The following is a 23862-nucleotide window of genomic DNA, read 5'->3' as shown; positions in this document are numbered from 1 at the left end:
AGTGGCTATGATGGAACCAGGGTCCAGTGGTAAAGTGCTACGTGCCAGAGCATAGCTGTGTGAGAGCGCGTCCACCGGCGAGAGGGCCTTGAGGTACTGAGATGTTAGGGCCACAGCAGCCAGCTAAGCAGGGCGACCAACTGCTCCTGGTTTGCCTGAGCAAACGGCGAGGGTTGGTCATGACGTCGGCAGCTCGCTCCCGTGAGCCGACTTTGGCTGGGCCTTGCCTGCCTGAGCTGCTGTTGCTTTTCCAAACTTTGCTCCTCAGCCTCTCTGACAATTCTGAGTTACCCAACATCGTTCCAAAAAATTCCTTTTCTGCTTCAGTTAGCAAGAATTGATTTTTCTTGGCTGCAACAGATTCCTGTGTCCTGGCCCCTGAAGAGCCTTGTAAGGCACAACATGGAGTTTAGACTTTGTCCAGAGGTCAAGGCCAGTGGGGAGAGAGGGCACCAAAAGGTCCTGCGCAGAGAACGAGGTGATCAGACCTTCACTGAAGGGTGACCACTTTGGCTGCAGTGTGGAAAACAGACTGAGTGACAGCAAGAGAGAAGATGCAAGAGTGCTGAGGAGGTGGTGAGAAGAGCCCAGAGAGAAGGAAACCAGGTGGCAAGAGCACCCGCGAGGCCCCCTTTTAACTTAATCCCTCTTTAAAGGCCCTGTCTCCAAATACTGTCACAGCCTGAGGTCCTGGGGGTCAGGGCTTCCACATTTGAATTTGGGGGCGACAATTCGGTCCCTAACACCTGGTGTACGTGAGGTCCTGTGGATCTACCACTATCAGAGCTCATAACATAGTTTTTGTTTGTTTGTTTGTTTGTTTGTGGTACGCGGGCCTCTCACTGCCGTGGCCTCTCCTGTTGCGGAGCACAGGCTCTGGACGCGCAGGCTCAGCGGCCATGGCTCACGGGCCCAGCTGCTCCGCGGCATGTGGGATCTTCCCGGACCAGGGCACGAACCCGTGTCCCCTGCATCGGCAGGCAAACTCTCAAACACTGCGCCACAAGAGAAGTCCCATAACATAGTTTTATAGTTACTGTTTATTCGTAAAATTTACTCAAGTACACCATAGGTGTTACCACCACTGGATTCCCACCCCAGCTTGGCAACACTTGGTTTATCTAATAAGTAATTTATTAGGCACTGTGAAAACCTTTCACCTCTTCTGCCCAGAAAAACACCACAAAATGCAGTGATTGTCTGCTGCCTAGCCCTCCAGGTTGGAAGTGATGGAAACAAGAATCTCTGTTCTCTCTGGAGCTTGTATTTTAGTAATATGAGCTATGTGACCTTAACATTTTGTCTGCCGATGTAGGCATGTGCTTAATAAATAGTAGCTTCAGTTACAGCACGTAGGATCTTTAGTTGTGGCATATGAGCTCTTACTTGTGGCGTGTGGGATCTAGTTCCCCGACCAGGGCTCGAACCCCGGGCCCCCCTGCATTAGGAGTGTGCCTTGCCACAACTAAAGATCCCGCATGCGGCAAGGAAGATCCCGCACGCCACAACTATGACCCGATGGAGCCAAGTAAATAAATAAATATATTAAAAAAATAGTAGCTTCATTACAACATTTAAAATGAAGGGGGCTTCCCTGGTGGCACAGTGGTTAAGAATCCGCCTGCCAATGCAGGAGACACCGGTTTGAGCCCTGGTCCGGGAAGATCCCACACGCCGCGGAGCAACTAAGCCCGTGCGCCACAACTACTGAGCCTGAGCTCTAGAGCCTGCGTGCCATGACTATTAAGCCCGCGTGCCACAACTACTGAAGCCCACGCGCCTAGAGCCCGTGCTCTGCAACAAGAGAAGTCACTGCAATGAGAAGCCTGTGCACCCCAACGAAGAGTAGCCCCCGCTCACCGCAACTAGAGAAAGCCTGCGCACAGCAACAAAGACCCAACGCAGCCAAAAATAAATAAATAAAGAAGATCCTGCATGCTCCAGCTAACAGCCAAAATAAATAAATAAATATATATATTTTTTAACAATCGAGGGAGCTGCAAATTTACAGCCTGGAGATCTAAACAGATAATGAAAATGGTTTCCATATACCGAAGTGCAGTGATTTGAAGGGCTCTACAGTGTTCAGGAATTAACTCACAAAACATGTAGTGAACAGCTACTTTGAGCCAGGCTGGGTGGCTAGATACTCTCAAGAGCCGTGTTAAGACTTGACCAGGTCTCCAAGCTGACAAGCTAACAGGGTGTCCTGACAGCTGGCAGAAACACCTGGTCAGAGACAGAGGACCTTATTGTCACAGCCCAGCAAGCAGCCTGAGCTTCACACTCCCTCTGCCCACACACCTCCCCAGTCCCACAGGGGTAGCGCAGGCGGCTGCTGCACGCACAGTGAGTTTGTGTCACAGCTGAGGGGCCCTAAACTTTGGAAACCTCAGTTTTTTATGATGAACTGCAGGCCAGCACGATGCTCAGACATCATCCCTAATATGCCAGAGAGCATAACTCGCCTTTTGCACTGGAGGGAGACAACATCTCAGTCTTCCAAAACTCACTAATTACACTGGTGTCTTTAGACGCCTCCCCGCCAATTTATCTTGAAAATTTAAGACAAACTTTAAAGATGTGAACCGGTTATTAATTTCATTCCTCGTTCTCTTGCTTAGCGTCACTCAGGCTGGGTGCCGGCTTTGGCGCGTCTCGGGCCGCCCTCGACGTGTCCAGGGCAGGAGCACAGGACAGGAGCACAGGACCACGAGGTGCGCGGGGCCGCGCGGGCGGCCTGGGCTCTAGCCGGGACCGGGGGGAACCGCGGGAGGGGTCCTGACAGCCAGCTGCCTGCCCGGACGCGCTTCCAGGGCTCACAGCTAGTGCGGCGGCCACCGGAGCTATTCACAGCAACCAGCACCACCCGCCGGTGATCTGCCTTCCGGATGATTTCATCAGGATCTAGGAGACGTGGGCTTCCCCCAAGTTCCTGTCCCACTCACCGCCCGCCAAGACCGCCTCCGCGGGGCCCCTCGGCTCCAGCTCCCTAGCCGGAGCCGGCCCCGCCCCTCTCCGCTCAGGCCCCTCCCCGCCCATCAGGCTCGGCCCCGCCCACCTGTATCGCCCCGCCCCCTCGCGGAGCACTGTGGGAGCGGCTTCCTTAGATCCGCGCGTGGCAACGCCACGGCTGCGCAGCTCTCCGCCGAGTTCCGGAAAGGCCGCGCCAACCCCGCAGCCCTCGCGGTCTCCCTGCTCCCCTCGCCGCGAGGTAGGAGAGGGCCCCGGGCGGCGCGGGTGCCCGCCGCCCTCCGGGGGGGGCCGTGGGGGGTCGCGGGGGCTCTGCCCCTCCCCCGCCGCCGGCCCGTGCGCCCCCGCCCGCAGCCCGCGCGCGGCCCTTGAGCCCCTGACCCAGCGTTCGTGACGGGAAGCGCAGAAATTCCCGGGAAGGCTCGGCGGGTGAGGGAGGCACGAGCTCGGGCCCCGTCTCGCGGAGGTGGGCATTCCCGGGCCGGAGTCAGTCCGCTCCAGTGGGCGGCCGGGCTGTCCGGTGCGGCCCCCGGGGGGCGAGAGGCCGCCGGTGGGGACGGGGGCGGGGCCCCGGGGAGGCGGGGTGGGGGGCGCTTCCCGCGCTCAGTCCAGACGGCGCGAGCCCGGGAGCTGCCTTGGCAGCAGAACCCGGGAAACCCGGGCTGTGGCGGACCTTCGCCGCCTTAGCTGTTCCCTGAGTGCTTCACCTTTCCCCACCGCACCCTACCCTCCGCGTCGGTCACCCCGAGTCTCTCTCAGATCTGAACTGTTTTGGTCTGGGGACAGCCCAGAAGAAAGGATCTCCAGTTGTAAAAGTTGCTTGTTGTTCTGAGAGACGTGTAAGCTAAATTGACTTAAATGGGACTTGTAATTAGGTGGTTTCTGTTGAACACAGTGGTCCTCACAGTGTGGTCCCCGGAGCAGCAGCAGGAGCAATGCTTGGGAACTTGTTAGAAATCCACATTCCAAGGGGTGGAGGGGGATGCTGGCGACTCCCACCTGAGACTTGGTGAATCAGAAACCGGTATGGGGGAGTGGCAGTCTGATTTTAACAAGCCCTTGGGTTTCTTTCGTTTTTTCAAAATTACTTTGCCTATCAGTTTAGCATAGATTTGTTTGTTGTTATTTTGGCCGCGCGGCATGGCACGTGGGATCCTACTTCCTGGACCAGGGATCGAACCCAGGTCCCCTGCAGTGGAAGCGTGGAGTCCCAACCACTGGACCGCCAGGGAAGTCCCAGCCCTTGGGTTTCTGACACACACTGACCTTTGAGAACCACTGGTGTCCCATTACCTGACCTAAAGCTTTTAAGTTAAAATATTTTGTATGTCTTCTACCACTGACAATATTTTGGGGGGCTATTTTGGAATGAACATTTCTATATGATTGACATTTGCTCTCATAGTGAATTTTCATCTCCAAAAAGTAATGAGAAATTAACTCAAAAGACCTAAATCTAAGAGCTAAAGCCATAAAACTCTTAGAAGAAAACAGGTGTAAATCTTCTTGACCTTGGATTAGGCAGTGGTTTTTTAGCTGTAACACCCAAAGCGCAAACAAAAAATATGTGTGCATCAAATTTAAAAGCTTTTGTGCTTCCAAGGACACTGTCAAGAGGGGGAAAGAGTGCACAGAATGGGAGAAAATAGTTTCTAGTCATTTATCTGATAAGGTCTAGTATCAGGAACATATAAGGGATTCTTCTTTTTTGGCTCTGCCAAGCACTGAGTCCTAACCACTGGACCGGCAGAGAATTCCCCATAGTGCAGTAGTTTTTTTTTTTTTTTTTTTTTTTTTTTGGTTTTTTTTTTGCGTTACGCGGGCCTCTCACTGTTGTGGCCTCTCCCGTTGCGGAGCACAGGCTCCAGACGCGCAGGCTCAGCGGCCATGGCTCACGGGCCCAGCCGCTCCGCGGCATGTGGGATCCTCCCGGACCGGGGCACGAACCCGTGTCCCCCGCATCAGCAGGTGGACCCTCAACCACTGCGCCACCAGGGAAGCCCCAGTGCAGTAGTTTTTTAAAAAAATATTTATTTACTTTTATTTTTTGGCTGCATCGGGTCTTAGTTGTCGCATGCAGCATCTTTAGTTGCGGCGTGCAGGATCTTCGTTGTGGTGCGTGGGATCTCTAGTTGTGGCTTGTGTGCTTCGTAGTTGCAGCACACAAGCTTAGTTGCCCTGCGGCAAAAGGGATATTAGTTCCCTCACCAGGGATTGAACCCAGGTCCCCTGCATTGGAAGGTGGATTCTTGACCACTGGACCACCCGGGAAGTCCTGCAGTAGCTATTCATAATGGTCAAAAGTGGAAACAATCCAAATGTCCATTAACAGACAAAATGTTGTATATCCTTATGATGGAATATTATTCAGCGATAAAAAGGAATAAAGTACTGATACATGCTATACCATCGATGACCCTTGAAAAAATGCTAAGTGAAAGAAGCCAGACACAAAATACCACATATTGGATGATTCCTTTTTTATGGAATGTCCAGAATCCGCAAATCCTCTGAGACAGGAGGAGGGAGAAATGGAGAGTGACTGCTAAAGGGCCCCAGGGTTCTCCATGGGGTGATGAAATGTTCTGGAATTGGATAGTGGTGATGGCTGCACAACCTTGTGAATATACTAAAAATCACTGAACGGTACTTAAAGGGTAAATTTTATGGTATGTGAATTATATCAAAAGATTAATAATTTTATTATTAAAGTAATGTTAAAATTTTATGAGTGGCCACATATATCTGGCATTTTACTGAGCAATAAGATTAAGCTGAAATTTTTGTAGGAATTTACTGACGCACTTAATATTGTACAGGCTTTAAAGATAATATGTATTTTGAGATACACAAAGTAATTCAGTACTACATTTCTTGGGTAACTGGACAGCCCCCTTCCCAAATTGCCAAAAATATTGACTCAATTTGAATGAGTGGTCTTCTGGGAATTCGTCCCCAGTTCTCTGATAATTACCACATTTACAGTAGACATGCACAATAATTACGTTTCTCCCATGCTTCTGTTTTACTTTGCTTTGATATCTGTTTCATCTTGTTTTGTACTTTTTTCACATTTTATTATGAAAATTTACTCTGCAAATCTACAGCAAATTTTAAAGAATTTTTCAGTGAACATCATACCTGCTACATAGATTCTACCATTAACATTTTTCTGTACTTGCTTTATCACATTGATCCTTTTATCCATCTTATTTTTACACATTTCAAACTAAATTACAGATACTAAGTTTGCCTTTAAATAGTTGAGTATGTATATTAATTATAGTTCAATATTTGTTTATAGTCTTTTCATTCAAGAAAAAATTTACAAACAGTAAAAAGAAATCTTAAGTATGCATTTACTGAGTTTTCACAAATGCATACGTCTGTGTAATCAAATCACCTGTCAAGATATAGAACATTTATCACTTCAGAAAATTCTGTCATGCCCTTTTCCATTCAGTCCCTACCCCCCACCTCTAAGAAGCAACTAGTGTTCTGATTGTTTTCTGCCATAGTTTTGCCTGTTCTAGGACTTGAAACATACATTAGGTACTGTTATGTGTGAGGCTTCTTTCACTCAGCATAACTGAGATTTTTATGTATTGTTATAAATGTCATCAGTGCACTGGTTTTTATTGCTGAGTAGTACTTCATTGCATTAAATATGCCACCTTTTGCTTATCCATTCTATTGATGGGTATGGTCTGTTGCCAATTTTTGGATATTGTGAATAAAGCTCATGTAAATACACTTAAATCTTTTTATAGACATATATTTTCATTTCTCTTGGATAAATACTTTGGAGTGGAATTGCTGGGTCATAAGAGATATATGTTAATTTTATGAGACTGCCAGATTGTTTCCTCAAATTGTACCATTTTACACTGCCACTAAACAACATATGAGTATTCCCATTGCTCCATATGCTTGCTGACGTTTTGTGTTATTGGTCTCTTTAATTCAGCCCTGTGGTAGGTGTTCAGTGATTTCTGCCTTGCATTATAATTGACTGTTATATACCTTTCTTCACTTGATACTGAGTTCCTTGAAAATCAGTACAATCAGCTGTGTCTATCACTGTCCTTTTAATGTAGTGGGTGTGGAATAAATGTGAAACAAGTGCAATGAATGAATGTTTTGACACCTAGTTTTTTTTGTTTCGTTTTTTTAAAAATTAATTTATTTTTGGCTGCGTTGGGTCTTCCTTGCTGCACGTGGGGTTTCTCTAGTTGCGGCGAGCGGGGGCTACTCTTCCTTGCGGTGTGCGGGCTTCTCATTGCGGTGGCTTCTCTTGTTGCGGAGCACAGGCTCTAGGTGCGTGGGCTTCAGTAGTTGTGGCTCGTGGGCTCAGTAGTTGTGGCTAGTGGGCTCTAGAGCACAGGCTCAGTAGTTGTGGCGCACGAGCTTAGTTGATCTGAGGCATGTGGGATCTTCCCGGACCAGGGATCGAACCCGGGTCCCCTGCATTGGCAGGCGGATCCTTAACCACTGTGCTACCAGGGAAGCCCTGTTTCTATATCTCGCCTATTGTCAGTAATGATGCAATGAACGTAATGGTGCAAATACCTTTTTGAGTTAGTGTTTTCATTTTCTTCAGATAAATACCCGGAAGTGGAATTGCTGGATCATACAGTAACTTTATTTTTAATTTTTTAGGAACCTGCATACTGTTTTCCACAGTGGCTACACCAGCTTACATTCCCACCAACAGTACATGAGGGTTCCGTTTTCTCAACATCCTCACCAGTGCTTATCTCTAGTCTTTATTTTTCTGGCTGCAACACACGGCTCATGTCATCTTAATTCCCTGACCAGGGAATCAAACCTGGGCCCTCTGCAGTGAGAGCATGGAGTCCTAAACACTGGACTGCCAAGGAATGACCATCTCTAGTCTTATTTATTTATTTAGGCTGTGTTGGGTCTTCTTTTTTTTTTTTTCTTTTTAAAATTTATTTATTTATTTTTGGCTGTGTTGGGTCTTCGTTGCCACGCCTGGGCTTTCTCTAGTTGCGGAGAGCAGCGGCTACTCTTCATTGCAGTGCACGGGCTATAGGCACACGGGCTTCAGTAGTTGTGGCTCGTGGGCTCTAGAGCGCAGGCTCAGTAGTTGTGGCGCACGGCTTAGGTGCTCTGGGGCACGTGGGATCTTCCTGGACTAGGGATTGAACCCGTGTCCCTTGCATTGGCAGGCGGATTCTTAACCACTGCACCACCAGGGAAATCCCAATCTTTTTTATAATAACCATTCTAACTCGTGTGAGCTGAAATCTCTTTTGATTTCATTTCCCTGATGATAGGTGATGTTGAGAATCTTTTCATGTACATATTGGCCATCTGTATGTCTTATTTGGAAAAATGTCTACTCATTGCGGTGACTTCTCTTGTTGCAGAGCACGGGCTCTAGGCGTGCGGGCTTCAGTAGTTGTGGCTCGTGGTCTCTAGAGAGCAGGCTCAGTAATTGTGGCACATGAGCTTAGTTGCTCTGAGGCATGTGAGATCTTCCTGGACCAGGGATCGAACCCGTGTCCCTTGCATTGGCAGGTGGATTCTTAACCACTGCGCCACCAGGGAGGTCCCCTCTGTCCATTTTTTAATCGAGTTTTTATTGTTGTTGTTGAGTTGCATTAGTTCTTTATATATTTTGGATATTAACCCCTCATCAGATATATGATTTGCAGATATTCAGTAGGTTGCCTTTTCATTTTGTTGATGGTTTCATTTGCTGTGCAGAAACTTTTAAATTTGATATAGTCCCACTTATCTATTTTTAGTTTTGTTGCCATTGCTTTTGGTGTTAGATCCAAAAAAGATATCACCAAAACCGATGTCGAGGCACTTACTGTCTATGTTTACTTCTAGGAGTTTTATTGTTTCAGGTCCTTAATCCATTTTGAGTTGATTTTTGTTTATGGTGTAAGGTAGGGGCCCAGATTTGTTTTTTGCATGTGGCCGTCCAGTTTTCCCAGCACCATTTATTGAAGAGACTGTCCGTTCCTCATTGTATATTCTTGGCTCCTTCGTCATAAATCAGTTGACCATATATGTATGGGTTTTTGGGGGTCTCTCTGTTCTGTTCCATTGACCTTTGTGCCTGTTTTGATATCTAGTTTTAAGAATTTGAAATGAAAAAAAGTTTAAGCCATAAACACATGTAGAGATAAATTTGACCAGAAAGGTTGTTAAATAGGTATACTTTATTTCAATTAACAATTATTTCTTATTCGAAGAATACATTTACAGCAGTGATTTTTCATAGGTACAAATGATGGAAAATGTACACCTGGCCCCAGAGACAGATGAAGATGATCTTTATTCTGGTTATAATGACTACAATCCAACCTATGATACCGAGGTAAAAAAAAAAATTTGTTTTTTTTTTACATTGGTCTTTGCTAACCAGCTGGTTCATGGAAATTTTGGATTTGAGGGTTCTGCTTTATCATGCTTTAGATTAAGTAAGTTGATTAAAAGCCTAGAAAAGTGCTATTTACTGAAGACTGTACTTTCTACCAGTAGTAATAATTGCAGCATAAAGATGTGAAAAAGTCTATGGGAAAGAATTAGGATCAATTATATACTTGTATTCTTCTGTACTAATTATCTGAATATGTAAGTTACAAGATTTAGATCACTTGAAGTACCTAAAATCAGTTTTTTTTAATGCTCTAAATTTGAAATGTCATGTAGTTATTTTTCTTCTTTGAATTAAATTATACAAGTATTTTATAGAAAAATTAGAGAATAGAAATAAATATAAAGAAAAATTAAAATCATAGAAACTGTCTATGAAACCACCCAGAAATAAACCACCCAGAGATAAACATTAACTAACTTACAGTGCTTAATGCTAAATGTTTCCCTATGCACATATGTATGTGTATATGTATACTGTATCTGTATGTTTTTGGATAAAATGGTATCATACTGTGTGTACTGTTTCGTAACCTTTTCCCTTTTATGAATATTCGCTTATGTCAACAAACCTATATCTGCTTAATATTTAGTAGTATAGTAATTACAGGATGAAATTGTTGCTAAGACAAATACTTGAATATTTTAAATCTGTTTACATTATTGTGAGAGTTATAGTTTCCAAATTGTAAAAGACAAAAACCAAAGAAAACTCTTTATAAAGTTATCTTTAATTAGCGTGTGAAAAAAAGTAAGGATGAAGGATGTGGGCGTTAATTTACTTGCTAGTATTTAAGAATCAAATATTAGCATTTAGAGGACTTTAAACTAATTTAGGAAATCTCATTCTAGAGTTTTTCATATGGCTTTCAGTCATTTTTGAATTGTTTTTTCCTCTGGAGAAAAAAGTTTGCCTGTGAATTGGAGACCTAGAGAGAAAGCAAGAAAAGAAAATAGAAATCATTCACTTACTCTATATGAAATAAAAATCTAGGAGAAAAAAAAAATCTAGGAGATACTGTTCATCATAGAAAATTTGAAAAATACATAAGATTGGAGAAAAAAATAAAATGACATGAATACTATTACCTGAAGATCACCTGTATTAGATATATCACCCGATGTTTTGCTGTATTCCCTTGTCTTTTAATATATTCAGGTTCTTCCGTCCCTGTATACAAACACTTATACGGATATGATTACATAGACTAGTTTTTAAAAATTTGTATTAAAGCATGGGCATTTTCCTAAGCTAGTATAAATTATGAAAACCATTGAATCTCCCCCTTTCTCCCAGTCGTAAAAGTTATATGTATAAAAAAAAAAATATGTGCTCATTGTTGAAAAACAAAATTACCCATAATTTACCCAGCAGTCAGAAATGAGTACGGTTAACATTTTGTTGCTTTGTCTTTCGTTCATGCAGACACATACAGTTTTCTTTTCGCATGTTTGGAATTGAACTAACGTTTACTTTTCTGTTTGCTTATTTACATTTGGCTACATCATAAACAAAGTTTCATGGTCCTAAAAATTTAAATATAATTTTAATGGCTGCATAATACCGACTACATACAGTTGATTATTTTCTGACTATAGGATAATTATTTATAGTTTTCTGCCCCTATTAATAGCAATAGCACAATGAGCAATTTTATGCCTAAATAATTTTCTCTATTGTGATCAAACATTTCCTTGGGGAGAGTCCCACAAGTGGAATTAATATACCATCATAATCATTCTTAAAAACATCAGAGAAACTTCCTAACTCTTCAGGTCATCACAGTGTGGCTTCATTATTTAACTTGAAGCAAATATTCAGAATATCATACACAAAAATAAATCACACAGTAAAATAAAAAATTTGGTTTACCCGTGGTTTTCTTTTATTTTAATTAATTGGTATAAATTAATATATAGCTGAATTACTTGAAACAGTTGCTAAGGTGTTCATAGATTATGCAAATTGTTAATCAAATCATGAACAAAGGAAAAAAATGACAAAAATTGTGTTGATTTGGTATTTGTAATGGAGAATTTGTTGACAGTTTTTAGTTTGTCATTGAGACTTCACTGAGCTGATTAATCAAATTTTACTAATAATTGAGCAATATTGGAAGGCTTTTCCTAAAAGATGTGCCAAGGTAGTATAATTATTTCAAAGGCAGCCCGTGGCTTTGTGCTTCGTGTGAAAGTTGCCTGGTTTCTATGGCTGAGACTTGTGTACTTACTGCATTTTATGTAGTTGATATGGAAGATTATGAAGATTATTTGAAGTAAAAGTAAAGAAGAATCCTTGTACATAATCACATTTAAAATACATTGTATTAGCGTTTTGGTTATACAAACGTTTTACTTTAATTGTCTCCAAGGTTTTAAAAAGCTAATTGATATCGACTCCATTTTTTGTGTATTGTTTGTGTTTGTTTTTTAATAATCAGCAAGTATGTTTCTGTGGGAAGTAGATTGCAGTAAATCAGAGGTGAGTGTGAGAACTGAGCACAGATGTCTGGAGGGCTAGAGCCGAACCTGTGCTGCTGAAGAGACGGGGGACAAAGGCTGCTTAGACTGGCAGCTGGCGAGGCTTGGTGCTTTTGAGAGAGGCTACAATGGCATTTTGTCCAGGAAACTCGGAAACACTGGTATCTTGCACTTGACTAATGTTACTTTCCTCAGATTCCTCAGGGAGAATGTAAGCATAGGTCAGGAATCAGCAAAGCATAGTAATGTTTTATTTCAACGGAGGCTTTGGTTCCAAGTGGCATCACAGGTTGGACCCGCTGGAGCCTAGGCTGGCTCTAGTCTGAATCTCAGACTTTACCTCTCCCGTGAGATGAAAAGCCATTTTCACTTGGGCAAGCAGAGATGAAACCAGAGCAAGTGTTTGCCCCATTTCTGGGAGAGAATACAGCCTTTTCTGTCCTAAGGTTTTCTCAGGTAAGGCTCCTAGCCATGGTCCAGAATATGGAAGAAGAGAGGGGAGGGAGAGAGGGAAAAAGGATGGGGATGATTCTCTGTTCCTACTGCTCCAGCTGCTTGGAAAAGAGAAACAGTAGAAAGACCATATCCTTGCAGACTTGATCTTTTAACCACGTGTGTTGATAGCACCCATTTGAACAGTAGCCAGTGAAATGGCCTTAAACTTGACTGACATTGTCATTACTCCTCTCCCCGAGGGGGGAAGGGACTTTGGCATTTTGTACAGTGTGAGGGGGATTTGAGGACGGGAGTCCTTGAGCCCTACCTGGATGTCAGCAGATGGAGGACGGTGGATTATAGAGGATCATGAACACCAAGCAGTCGAGGTTAAACATTTAAAAAATTGTCACTTCATGTTGGATGTGAAATTTGCCTTTTCGTTTTAGGAATTGGAGAATGACACAGCTTTTCAGCAAGCTGTGAAAACTAGTCACGGCAGAAGACCTCCAGTAAGTGAATTTTTTTTATTGTGGTAAAAAACACATACTATGCCATCTTAACTGTTCTTAAATGTACACATTGGTAGTGTTAAATTAATTCCCATTGTTGTGAAACAGATCCCTGGAACTTTCTGTCCTCCCAAACTGAAGCTCTGTCCCCATTAAACAACAACCCCCATCTCCCTCCGCCAGCCCCTGGCCCCCACCCTTCTACTGTCTTTATGAATTTGACTATTCTGGGTACTACATATAAGTGGAATCAGACGGTTTTTGTCCTTTTGCGACTGGCTTATTTCATGTAGCATAATGTCCTCAAGGTTCATCCACGGTGTAGCCTGTGTCGGGATCTCCTCCCTTTTTAAGGCTGAATAACATTCCATTGTATGGATGGACCACATTTTGTTCCATGGACACTTGGGTTGCTTCCACCTCTTGGCTGTTGTGAATAGTGCTGCTACGAACATGAGTGTGCAAATATCTTGAGACCCTGTTTTCAATTCTTTGGATATATACCCAAAAGTGGGATTGCTGGATCATATGGTAGTTCTATGTTTAATTGTTGGGGGAACCTCCATACTGTTTTCCATAGTGGTTACGCCATTTTACAATCCCACCAACAGTGCACAAGGGTTCCAGTTTCTCTACAGCTTCACTAACACTTGTTATTTTCTATTCTTTTGATAGTAGCAATTTTAATGGGTATGAGGTGATTCTCATTGTGGTTTTGATTTGCATTTCTCTGATAATTAGTGATGTTGACTGTCTTTTCTTATGCTCTTTGGCCATTTGTAGATCATCTTTGAAGAAATGTCTGTTCAAGTATTTTGCCCATTTTTTAACTGGGTTATTTGATTTTTTTGTTGTTGAGTTGTAGGAATTCTTTATTGGGTATATGCTTTGCAGATATTTTCTCCCATTCTGTAGGTTGCTTTTTTAAAATTCTGTTGATCGGGTTCTTTGATGCACAAAAGTTTTTATATTTGATGTAGTCCCATTGGTCTGTTTATGCTTTTGTTGCCTGTGCTTTTTGGTGTCATAGCTGAGAAATCATTACTAAGTCCAATGCCATGAAATTTTCCCCTATGTTTTTTTTCTAGGAGTTTTATAGTTTTAGGTCTTTTTACGTTTGGGCCTTTAATCCATTTTGAGTTCATTTTTGTATGTGATACAAGATTAAGGGTCTGATTTCATTCTTTTGTGTGGATATCCAGTTTTCCCAGCACCATTTGGGAGAGACTGACCTTTCCACATTGTATGGTCTTGGCACCCTTGTTTAAGATCATTTGACCAATTTTTTTTAAATTAATTAATTTATTTAAAAAATTATTTTATTTTTATTTATTTATTTATTTGGCTGTGTTGGGTCTTTGTTGCTGCACACGGGCTTTCTCTAGTTGCGGCGAGCGGGAGCTACTCTTTGTTGCAGCGTGCGGGCTTCTCATTGCGGTGGCTTCTCTTGTTGCGGAGCACGGGCTCTAGGCGCGCGGGCTTCAGTAGTTGTGGCATGTGGGCTCAGTAGTTGTGGCTCGCGGGCTCTAGAGTGCAGGCTCAGTAGTTGTGACTCGTGGGCTCAGTTGCTCCGCGGTTGTGGGACCTTCCTGGACCAGGGCTCAAACCCGTGTCCCCTGCGTTGGCAGACAGATTCTTAACCACTGTGCCACCGGGGAAGCCCCTGTCCTCACTTCTGACACCAGTTGCAAAACCACCTTCAGCGTTGGTCCTTTTCTGAAAGGACTCGCAGAACTTGCTGAAAGCTGGTATGCTTACGGTTTATTACAGGGGAAGGATACAGGTTAAATCTGCCCAGAGAAGAGAGACACAGGGCACAGTCTGGGAGGGTCCAAACGTGGGGCTTCTGGTCATCCTTTCCCTGTGGAGCCCTGGGTAGCATTAACCTCCCAGCCACTCTGAGTGGTGACGGTACTTGGGAGGATTGCCAGCAAGGAAGCCCTCCCACCACTGTGGTGTCCAGAGTTTTCATGGAGCTCCATCACATACTGTCCTCATGGCTGCCCGTTAGTCTCCAGCCCCTCCTGGAGGTTCAGGCTCATAAGTCTGAAGTTTAGACTGTCTGGTGGCCAGAGCCCCCAGGCAAACAGGGGTGTGTCATACAGGACATTCCAGGGGCCTGCAGATCTCCTCCCAGTAGCAAAGGGCAAAGCCAGACCTCTCTTTGGGTGAAGTCAATTCTTGACTACACATTCCACAAGCTATATTTTAATTTTAAGTTTACCTTCATTATGGAAAGAAAATTGTAGGCTAAGTTCTTACACTTGGCTAATGACAAGGCCATAAGCTTTCTGAGGAGGCAGACCATCATATTGTTCTCTCTTTGCCTGCTGTGGGTCCTCCACAGATCTTTATCACATGACTTAGTAAATAAGCAAACATTGTCTTCAGTTTAGTGATTCTGGGTATCAGACAGGTGGTAATGTCTCCAGGCTGGTCCTTCATCATATTTAGAAATGACTTCAGAGATCCTCACGTTAGGATGAGGAAAACAAGCCTGGGGAGGCGAGGTCTCACACTTACCTGTAACCAGGACAGAGCTCAGGTCTCCAGCCGCCTTGAATGATATTTTCATCACACCTTACGTACTGTATTAAATGGGAAAAATTTGTGCAACTGTTATATGAAAGGGACTGGGCTCACTTAAGAGGGATAAAATTCCAGCTAGCTCCAGAGGAACTTAAGGAGGAGAATAAAATGGACAGAAATAGAAATTACAAGGCATAATATATTATGTGTTGTAAAAAGAGTATAAATTGCTATGGGACCACAAAGATAAGTTCTTTATCACTAGTTGGGACAATCAGAAGAGGCTGCTTAGAAGATAGATTTACAGTTGAATATTTAAGGATGTGCACAGTTCAGATTGCCCTTGAGATCTGTGAGGAAAGGCAGTGTGGGTGAGGGTGCAAGGTGAAGAAAGAAAGAGGTAACGTAGGATCCAGTCCACTTAAGAGATCAGTCCAGTGCCAAAACTAAAACCCAGAAGAACAGATCTAGTCATTAGTGAGTAGTTAAAAAGAAAAATGGTCTCTTTCCTTCAATTTGTTCTCACAGAAAAATATTGCTGAGACCCACATCCTTCCTTTTCATGTTTTTCCAAGACCTGTTATCTGTCAATTAAGTCAAGTTTGTTAATGGTTTTGTTCAAATTTTCTGTATTTTTACTGATTTTTTTTTGTGGAGAGGAACTACAGTTCTATTAATGAGAAAAACGGTCAAATCTTACACTGTGATTGTGGTTTTCTTCCTTTTTTTAGGTTTTTGATTTATATATTTGGAGTAGAGACATTTAGAATTGTCATATTTTTGTGTTAAATTGACCCTTTTATTGTTATAAAATATCCTATCTCTAGTAATGCTGTTTGTCTGTCTTGTCAAATATTAGTATATTGCTAGAGCTACTCAGGCTCTCTTTGTCTAGTGTTTACATTGTATGTCTTTCCCATCTTTTTACTTCCAGCATTCTCATATCTGTATGTTTAAGATGTATTTATTAGCAGCATGAATAGAGCTCTGGGTTTTTTGTATTTGTTTTAATATTGTCAGATAATCTTCTTCTTTTAGTCTATTTACATTTAATGAAATTACGGATTTGGTTTAAATTTGTTGCCTTAGTATTTGCTGTTTGTTTTTTCCTGCCTTTTTTATGTTTCATTTTCTCTCCTTTCTTATCTCCTTTTTTTTTTTTTTTTGGCGGTACGGTACGCGGGCCTCTCACCGCCGTGGCCTCTCCCGTTGCGGAGCACAGGCTCCGGACTCGCAGGCTCAGCAGCCATGGCTCACGGGCCCAGCCGCTCTGCGGCATGTGGGATCTTCCCGGACTGGGGCACGAACCCGCGTTCCCTGCATCGGCAGGCAGACTCTCAACCACTGCACCACCAGGGAAGCCCTCTTATCTTCTTTTGTTTATTTTTTATTATTCCATTTCTCCTTCTGTTATCTTGGGAGCTTACATTCTTTAGCCATTTTTTAGTGTTTTTGTAAAGATTACAATACTCATCTTTAACTTATCAAAGTCTAGTATAATTTAGTATTTTACTACTTTCTGGACAATGCCAGAATTTTACGTTATTTTCAGTTTTCGGTTCTAGAATTTCCATTCATCCATTTTTTATAGTTTTTAGTTGTCTACTGAAATTGTCATCTTGTCTTTTAATTCGCTGAACGTATCGACCATAGTTGTGTTAAAGCCTGTGTCTGATGTTTCCATTGCATGTTTCCCCTTCTGCCTGTCTTTCCATTTATTTCTCTTGGTTTTGGTTAGGTAGTCTTGTTCCTATGTGTCTGGTTGTTTTAGATTGAATGCCAGGCATTGTAAATGAAAATTTTTAGAGATAATTTACGGCTGTATGTCTCTGCTGTCTAGTGTGATAACCACTAGCCACATGTGACTATTTAAATCATTTAAAAGTAAGTAACGTTTTAAAATCCAGGTCCTATTGCCTGAGCCACACTTCAAATGCTCAACAGCCACATGTGGGTAGTGGCTGCCTTATCAGGACAGATACCTTTTACTGGAGAGAATTTACTTTTGCTTATGGCCTCAGAGATGCAAGGAACCCTGAATCACCTCAAGCCAGTTGAGTTTGAGATGATTCTGAATTGGGCTCAGGTCTTACAAGGGCTGGTGTCCTTCTGATTTCCCTTCCAGTCTGAGTGTAGCCTTTGGAGGTTAGTCAAGTCTGAATACTGGAGGATTCCCAGGGCTGCCACCTCAGCAGGCCCAGCTCCAGGGTTTATGTCTTCAGTCCTGTCTTCTGTGAAAAGCTCTGTTCACCCTTGCGGCCTGGCCTTCCGCATTAACAGACACCCCTGGGAGAAGAGCAGCCCAGACGCAGCTCAGCCCTCAGTCTTCCCTTCTGTTCCTCAGCTTGAGGCCTTGTAATTCCTCATGGCCTTGATGGTTCTCTAATGTATACAAACTGATTTTTAGCAAAAATATTTTTGTCCCCAGCCGCCTTAGTAGTTCTTAGAGGGAGAGATGTTTAAAACAGTGGTCCGTCAAGCCAGAAGTAGAACTCCTCTAAAAGTGATGTTTTAATCAAATACTTAAACAAAGATGCCCAACAGCTAACCTGTTTAGCGCACTTTTTCACCTCTGTGGTCCTGTTTGATTCCAGTTACAACTTTGTGATCAACATACTTTGTATCTTTATTTCAGAGATGAGAACATTTAGGTTCAAAGAGATAAAATAAACAAGCAAGTGGAGGGAGAGCTGAGATTCAACCCCAGATTCCCTGAGATCCTCTGTCTGTTGTTAGACCCAGCGGTCTGGCAGTGATAATCACGCAAAATGAATGGTAGGCGTGACCGTGAAGACTCATCTGTCTTATTGGCCCCTCAAGTCATTCTAAAGTCCCTTTTCTCCTTTAAAATGAGTTCCAGAATAGGTCTCCTTCCTGATACTTAAAATACTTGAGCTCGTTAATATTTAGAATAATTTAAAAGAAATTATTCTAAATATTATATAAATATTTCTCTATTGATGAGCCTATATTTTCTATTTCTTTTCCAGTTTTCTATTATATAACTTAATCTGAATTCTATTAACTATGTTTTTTTTCCTCCCCAAGATAACTGCTAAAATACCAAGCACAGCAGTTGCTAGACCTGTAGCTACTGGATGTGGGGTAGGTTTTCTTAAGCTGAAGATATGAAGATGCATTTTCTCATACATAAGTTCAGTTTAGGCAGTTAGTTCTAAATAAGTCTGGCTACCTTTCAGCCCATGACCTGGATATATTTTCCATTTTGGTTAGTGATGAACATTATATATTGTTGATTAATAGCTTTGAATATTCTAGTCATTTTGGTTTTAAATATAACAGAAAATATTTTATTGTCTTTTCCTACCTGTAAACCTCGTGTTTGTTGATTGACTTCTTTTAATTTTCTATATAATATAACCAAATGTCATGTGTATTCCATTCATATATCTTATGTGAGGTTAGATGTTATTTAAACATAATGTTTATAATTTTTAAAAACTTAATAATTAATACATGAAAAAATAAAATTTAAGAAAAACTTCAGAGGCATATAATTGGGTCTTGCTTTTATTTGAGATCGTTGGAGGAAAGATGCTATATTAAAATCCATAAAATAAAATCTTCTAAATCTTGCCCAAAGTACCTACAATTTGGATATTTTAGCTTATGTGAAATAATAAAGGAATGGGAGAAAAATGGAGGAATGAGGTGAAATAGTGTTTCCTAGTCTGTATGATAATATTTCTTAGGGGTCATAAAAATGGTTTTAGAACCTAGAGGTCCCGGGCACTTGCCTTCCAAGTGTCCCTTCCTGTGAATGAAGAAAGTGGCCTTATACGTTATATAACAGTGTGTCATGTGATGCATACGTTTATTAATCAGCCAAAGCAGGTATCACTCATAAATTTGGTTTTTGGTGATGTTTCTGAATAGGAGACAGCAAGCTTTTCTGTGAAGGGCCCTGTGGTTTAGGCTCTTCGGAACCCAGCTCAGCATTTTCAGAGAGGCAGCCACAGACGATGTACAGGCAAATGGACTGCGGCTGTGTCCCAGTACAAAGGCTGCGGGTTATAGTTTGCCAATGCCTGTTTTAGAGTTTTATTGTTTGATCCTATATCCTCGGGAGATAAATGGAAAAAAATTATGTTTAGGTTTACTTGCCAATAGGATGAAGGAAAAAATGTTATAAAGAAAACTTTTATACTTTGGTTTATAAAATTAAATGTAGGCATTTTTTGGAATCGTTTTAACTTAGTTTTTTGTTTACTAGTCCAAGACATCCCTGGCATCGTCAATGGGAAGACCAATGACAGGGGCTATTCAGGTATCTCCATGGTGTGGGTGTTCATTTTGGGCCTTTCCTGTGACTTAGAATATTATTACCAAAGTTTTTTTAAGTTGTTACTTATATAGTGACCCTGGTTCTTTAAACTGTGGGCTGAAGTTTGGACCGTTTGAAATCTTTGGTGGCAAAGTCTCTTTGGATTTATTTACTCAGGTCTCAAATGAAATCCCACTGGGAATGGACATAGGCCTGATAGTTTGCTTGTAGGATGTACTCTGGGACCCGCTCTTCCTTTGCTGTCATTTACAGCAGTTTCTGTGGTTTCTCTCTTAGGCATATAGGAGACCAACCAAAAGTAGGGGAGTAGCCAGCTACTAAGCTGCGTAAGGTACTATCTAAAAATCCTTAAGAGTGCTTTTCTTTTCAAACTGGGAGTAAGTCCAGTTAGACAAGGAATCAGAATTTGACAGAGGAAAGGTGAAGTGCAGACAGGCCGGCACATGAGGAGGTGGGAGCACGGAGCAAGCCGGCAGGGGACGAAACCAGTGTTACACGCTAGGCTGTATTTACAACGTGTGTCGTGCAGCTCTGCAAGTAAGAGGCAGGTCTTATTTAAGAATGCTCTTTAAATGATGCTTGTTCTCCTAAGGATGGAGTTACTAGACCCATGACAGCAGTGAGAGCAGCTGGTTTTACCAAAGCAGCTTTGAGAGGTTTGTTCTATTTCAGCTATTAATTTTTTTCAGATCTTTAAATTTTTTAAATGTTTTTGTATGTGTAAATATATTACCATATCTAACATGCCATTGATTATTTTAGGTACCATTAAGAAAGGAAAGGGGTGATGAAAATGTTCTGCATCCCAGTTGAGGTGGTAGTTACACTGGCATGTAATCTGCCAAAATATGCCGAGCTCTACATCTAAAATTTGTGTGTGAGTTAGAGCTAAAGAATTAAAGGTGAAAACAGTATTTAAATATATGATAAGTTAAATAATAATTTTTAAATAAAATTGTTATGACAAAAATTAATGATTATTATACCAGTAATGGAAAATTAAAAGGCTAATACCAGGTTATTACTCACATGATTGGCCATTTAGAGTTCATAATAGGGATAGATTACTATGGGGGAGAAATAAATACTGAGAGATATTTATTTTTGTTTTTACATGGTAACACACAGTTTTATTTACATGTTTTTATGTATGTTAAAAATCTTACCGGTTTCTTCATATGCAAAATATTTATGTAAGCATAAAAATGTCCATTCCATTTAATAAATAGGTAAATTAAATAGCATGTGCGCGGTTTCATATCCGTTCAGTTGTGCTGGATTGAGCACTAAACGTGAACTCTTGACTGTGTCTCAGGCTCTGCGTTCGACCCCCTCGGTCAGTCGCGGGGCCCTGCACCGCCCCTGGAGGCCAGGAACGAAGACAGGTATGCAAGTCCTGTGCTGCTCTGCTGTGGTTGGTTGCATGTTCTTAACTTTTACTTCTCAAGTACATAATCCTTACGTATTTGAAAAGTTCATGTCAGCAGAATAGTAACCAAAGCATCATCCCTGGTTCTCGGAACTAGCAAAAGAATCAAGTCTCAGAAAAGCAGCCCTGTGTATTCCATGCAGTTTTACTGTAATATTATTGACTCGAAGATGTATCTGATTTTTGTACGTGCCAGTATTGATTCTCTTGAAGGCCAAATGTTGCTGTACATGTAATAAGATATTCTTATTTTAAAAGAATATTTCAAAGAAAAAAATTAAGAAAATGTATAAGTTAGTTTGTCATATTGATATTGAGAAATATAATTTTTTGTAGAATTAACTTAGTTTTGTGCCATTGACTAGAGAGTAGCTAAAAAGCTACGGTGTAAATTCAGCTGTGTACATTTACTGATATCTAAGCACCATTAGATTTTACAAATAGTGATAGCAGCCAGCATTTACCGAGTGCTCTCTGTGCGATCACTGCGTGCCCTGCGCTGTGCACGAGCTTCCCTGAGCTCTTGTGTCATCAGTTCAGGGGGAGGGAAGCACGGAGAGCTCGCTGGGTCAGGCTAGTACACGGCAGGACTGAGACTTGAACCCAGGCGGTCTACTTCCAGGGCTCATGTTTGTTTGTTTGTTTGTTTGTTTTGCGGTCCCCGGGCCTCTCACTGTTGTGGCCTCTCCGGTTGCGGAGCACAGGCTCCGGACGCGCAGGCTCAGCGGCCATGGCTCATGGGCCCAGCCACTCGGCGGGATGTGGGATCTTCCCGGACCGGGGCACGAACCCGTGTCCCCTGCATCGGCAGGTGGACTCTCAACCACTGCGCCACCAAGGAAGCCCCAGGGCTCATGTTTTTAAATTGTAATTCTTAAACCTGGTATTTGGGCTATTGTATAAATTACATAATTTCTCTTTTTGACTAATAAGGAACTTATATAGAAAGTCAGTGTACTTTGTATCCTAGTTAATGACAGCAAGTTTGCTAACAAATACATGTTATCTTACTTAAATATGTCATTTAGGATCCTGTCAGCTGCTAACAGCTGGAAACGTCAGAAAAAACACACACAACAAGAATGTTTTATTATCTCCCATAACAGGAGGCCTGGAGGATGGTTAATTTAACTTCTCAATAACCTCACGCTGCTTCAGCTTCTTTCTGATTCTCTTGGCTCTTCTCAAGAGCCTGCCCATCCTCCTGATTCCAGGAGGGCCACGGGAGCTCAGAACCTTCCTGTAGTTGATAAAACCTAGAGTCAGAAGGTGCTCAGTCTTAGGTCCTCTTTGAAGAGCAGGGATCTTTCCGGGAGACATCTGCCCCAGGCAGACGCGTCTTCATTTCTCATTGGCCAGAAATTCATCACACGTGCCTGATGGAACCAGACATTCGGCAGGAGGGTGAGACTCTCCTGTAGCCTAGCTTTCGCGTTCAGGGACGCAGGGCGGGGGCAGGCTCCTGTGGAGGCGCCCAGCAGTGTCTGCACAGAGTTCATTCTCCTGGCGGCTGGTAGGGATGGGGTAGTGACTTTCACTGTCTTCATAAAATTCTCTTACAGAGTTTTAGCATTACATTTTTATATTGATATTTTAGGCTTAATTATAACAACCTGTAAGCAACATTTAAAGACATTTATTAGAGTGTTTCAGACAGCTTGAAAATAGAATTCCGTACTTTGAATTCTGAACTTTTTAACCTTTAGAAAGCCACCATCTATTATTAGAATTTTGCAATCTCTATAAACTAATAAAATATGTTGTCTTAATCCCAGGTTTTACTGAAGAATATGATTTTATAGACAAACCTATACTGTGAAATTTATTCCTGTGTTCTTTTTAAAAGTCCATTTGTAGAGAATTAAGAGAATTGATGTTTACTGTGATATATTTGTAGTAAAAGTTTATTTAGGCAGTAACGTACATTCAGAGTGTTGTGTTTTATTGAAAGAAAGTGGTAGTAAAGCAACACTGATGTTGTGTTTGAAACATGGCTGATCTGGGGACACTTCGTTTGCTACTAATGAAGTCAGGGTTTTAAACTTCCTCACCTCGTTAGAAGTCTCTGTGGTGAGTGGGACTTCCCTAGCGGCCCAGTGGTTAGGACTTGGTGCTTTCACTGCCATGGCCCTGGGTTCGATCCCTGGACGGGGAACTGAGATGCCACAAGCCACACAGCACGGCCAAAAAAAAACAAAAAAAGTCTCTGTGGTATCTATTTGGTAGTAAATAATTTTCTCTCTTTTATGGGGTCTTCAGTCTTTCTAACCATAGATAAAGTTTTCATTTGCCATAGAATCTGCTTTCCTTTGGGGATGGTAATGCAATAGCATGGCCCTAGAGTTACCTTATCATGTGTTTAAATCCTGGCTCTGTTACTTACTAGCTGTATGATCTCAGGCTTAGTACTTAACTTTCTTTCGTTTTTTTTTTTTTTTTGGCCGCCCTGTGTGTCTTGTGGGATCTCAGTTCCCTGACCAGGGATCGAACCCGTGCCCCTTGAAGTGGAAGCACAGAATCCTAACCACTGGACCGCCAATACTTAACTTTCTAAACTTCAGTTTCCCTGTCAGTGAAATGAGATAATGATAGTACTTGTATCAAATATTCTTGTGAAGATTAAGTGACATAATTAGGGTAAAGCATTTAGCTCAAAATTAAATTACACTTATGCTAAATAAATGTTGGTTATTTTTACTATTATGAATAATTATATAATGTAGTTATTAAAAACAGTGGCACATTTATTCTTTAAGGCCCCTTATATATTTGTCTTATCTGTG

At 42.1% G+C, this 23862-nt stretch overlaps 1 protein-coding gene across 9 annotated transcripts in view; it reads left to right on the top strand.

The window, feature by feature from the left end:
- The first annotated feature begins 3082 nt into the window (after positions 1 to 3082).
- IFT88 (intraflagellar transport 88) overlaps positions 3083 to 23862 on the top strand; it is a 75785-nt gene continuing 55005 nt past the window's right edge. For 7 of the 9 annotated variants that reach the window (XM_067713807.1, XM_067713802.1, XM_067713805.1 and 4 more), the window contains exons 1-7: positions 3083 to 3214; positions 9233 to 9328; positions 12753 to 12815; positions 18393 to 18449; positions 19579 to 19632; positions 20243 to 20306; positions 20966 to 21035. In XM_067713807.1, the coding sequence (XP_067569908.1) occupies positions 9239 to 9328; positions 12753 to 12815; positions 18393 to 18449; positions 19579 to 19632; positions 20243 to 20306; positions 20966 to 21035 (398 nt within the window). In that variant the 5' untranslated portion in view covers positions 3083 to 3214; positions 9233 to 9238. The remainder of the gene's footprint in view (positions 3215 to 9232; positions 9329 to 12752; positions 12816 to 18392; positions 18450 to 19578; positions 19633 to 20242; positions 20307 to 20965; positions 21036 to 23862) is intronic. The other 2 variants (XM_067713804.1, XM_067713800.1) reach the window with 1 other exon arrangement.

Source organism: Pseudorca crassidens, chromosome 18 (genome assembly GCF_039906515.1).
Source record: "Pseudorca crassidens isolate mPseCra1 chromosome 18, mPseCra1.hap1, whole genome shotgun sequence".
In the NCBI taxonomy this organism is placed as follows: Eukaryota; Metazoa; Chordata; class Mammalia; order Artiodactyla; family Delphinidae; genus Pseudorca; species Pseudorca crassidens.
Note: the sequence above shows the minus strand (reverse complement) of the source record. Positions and strands in the feature narration are given on the sequence as shown.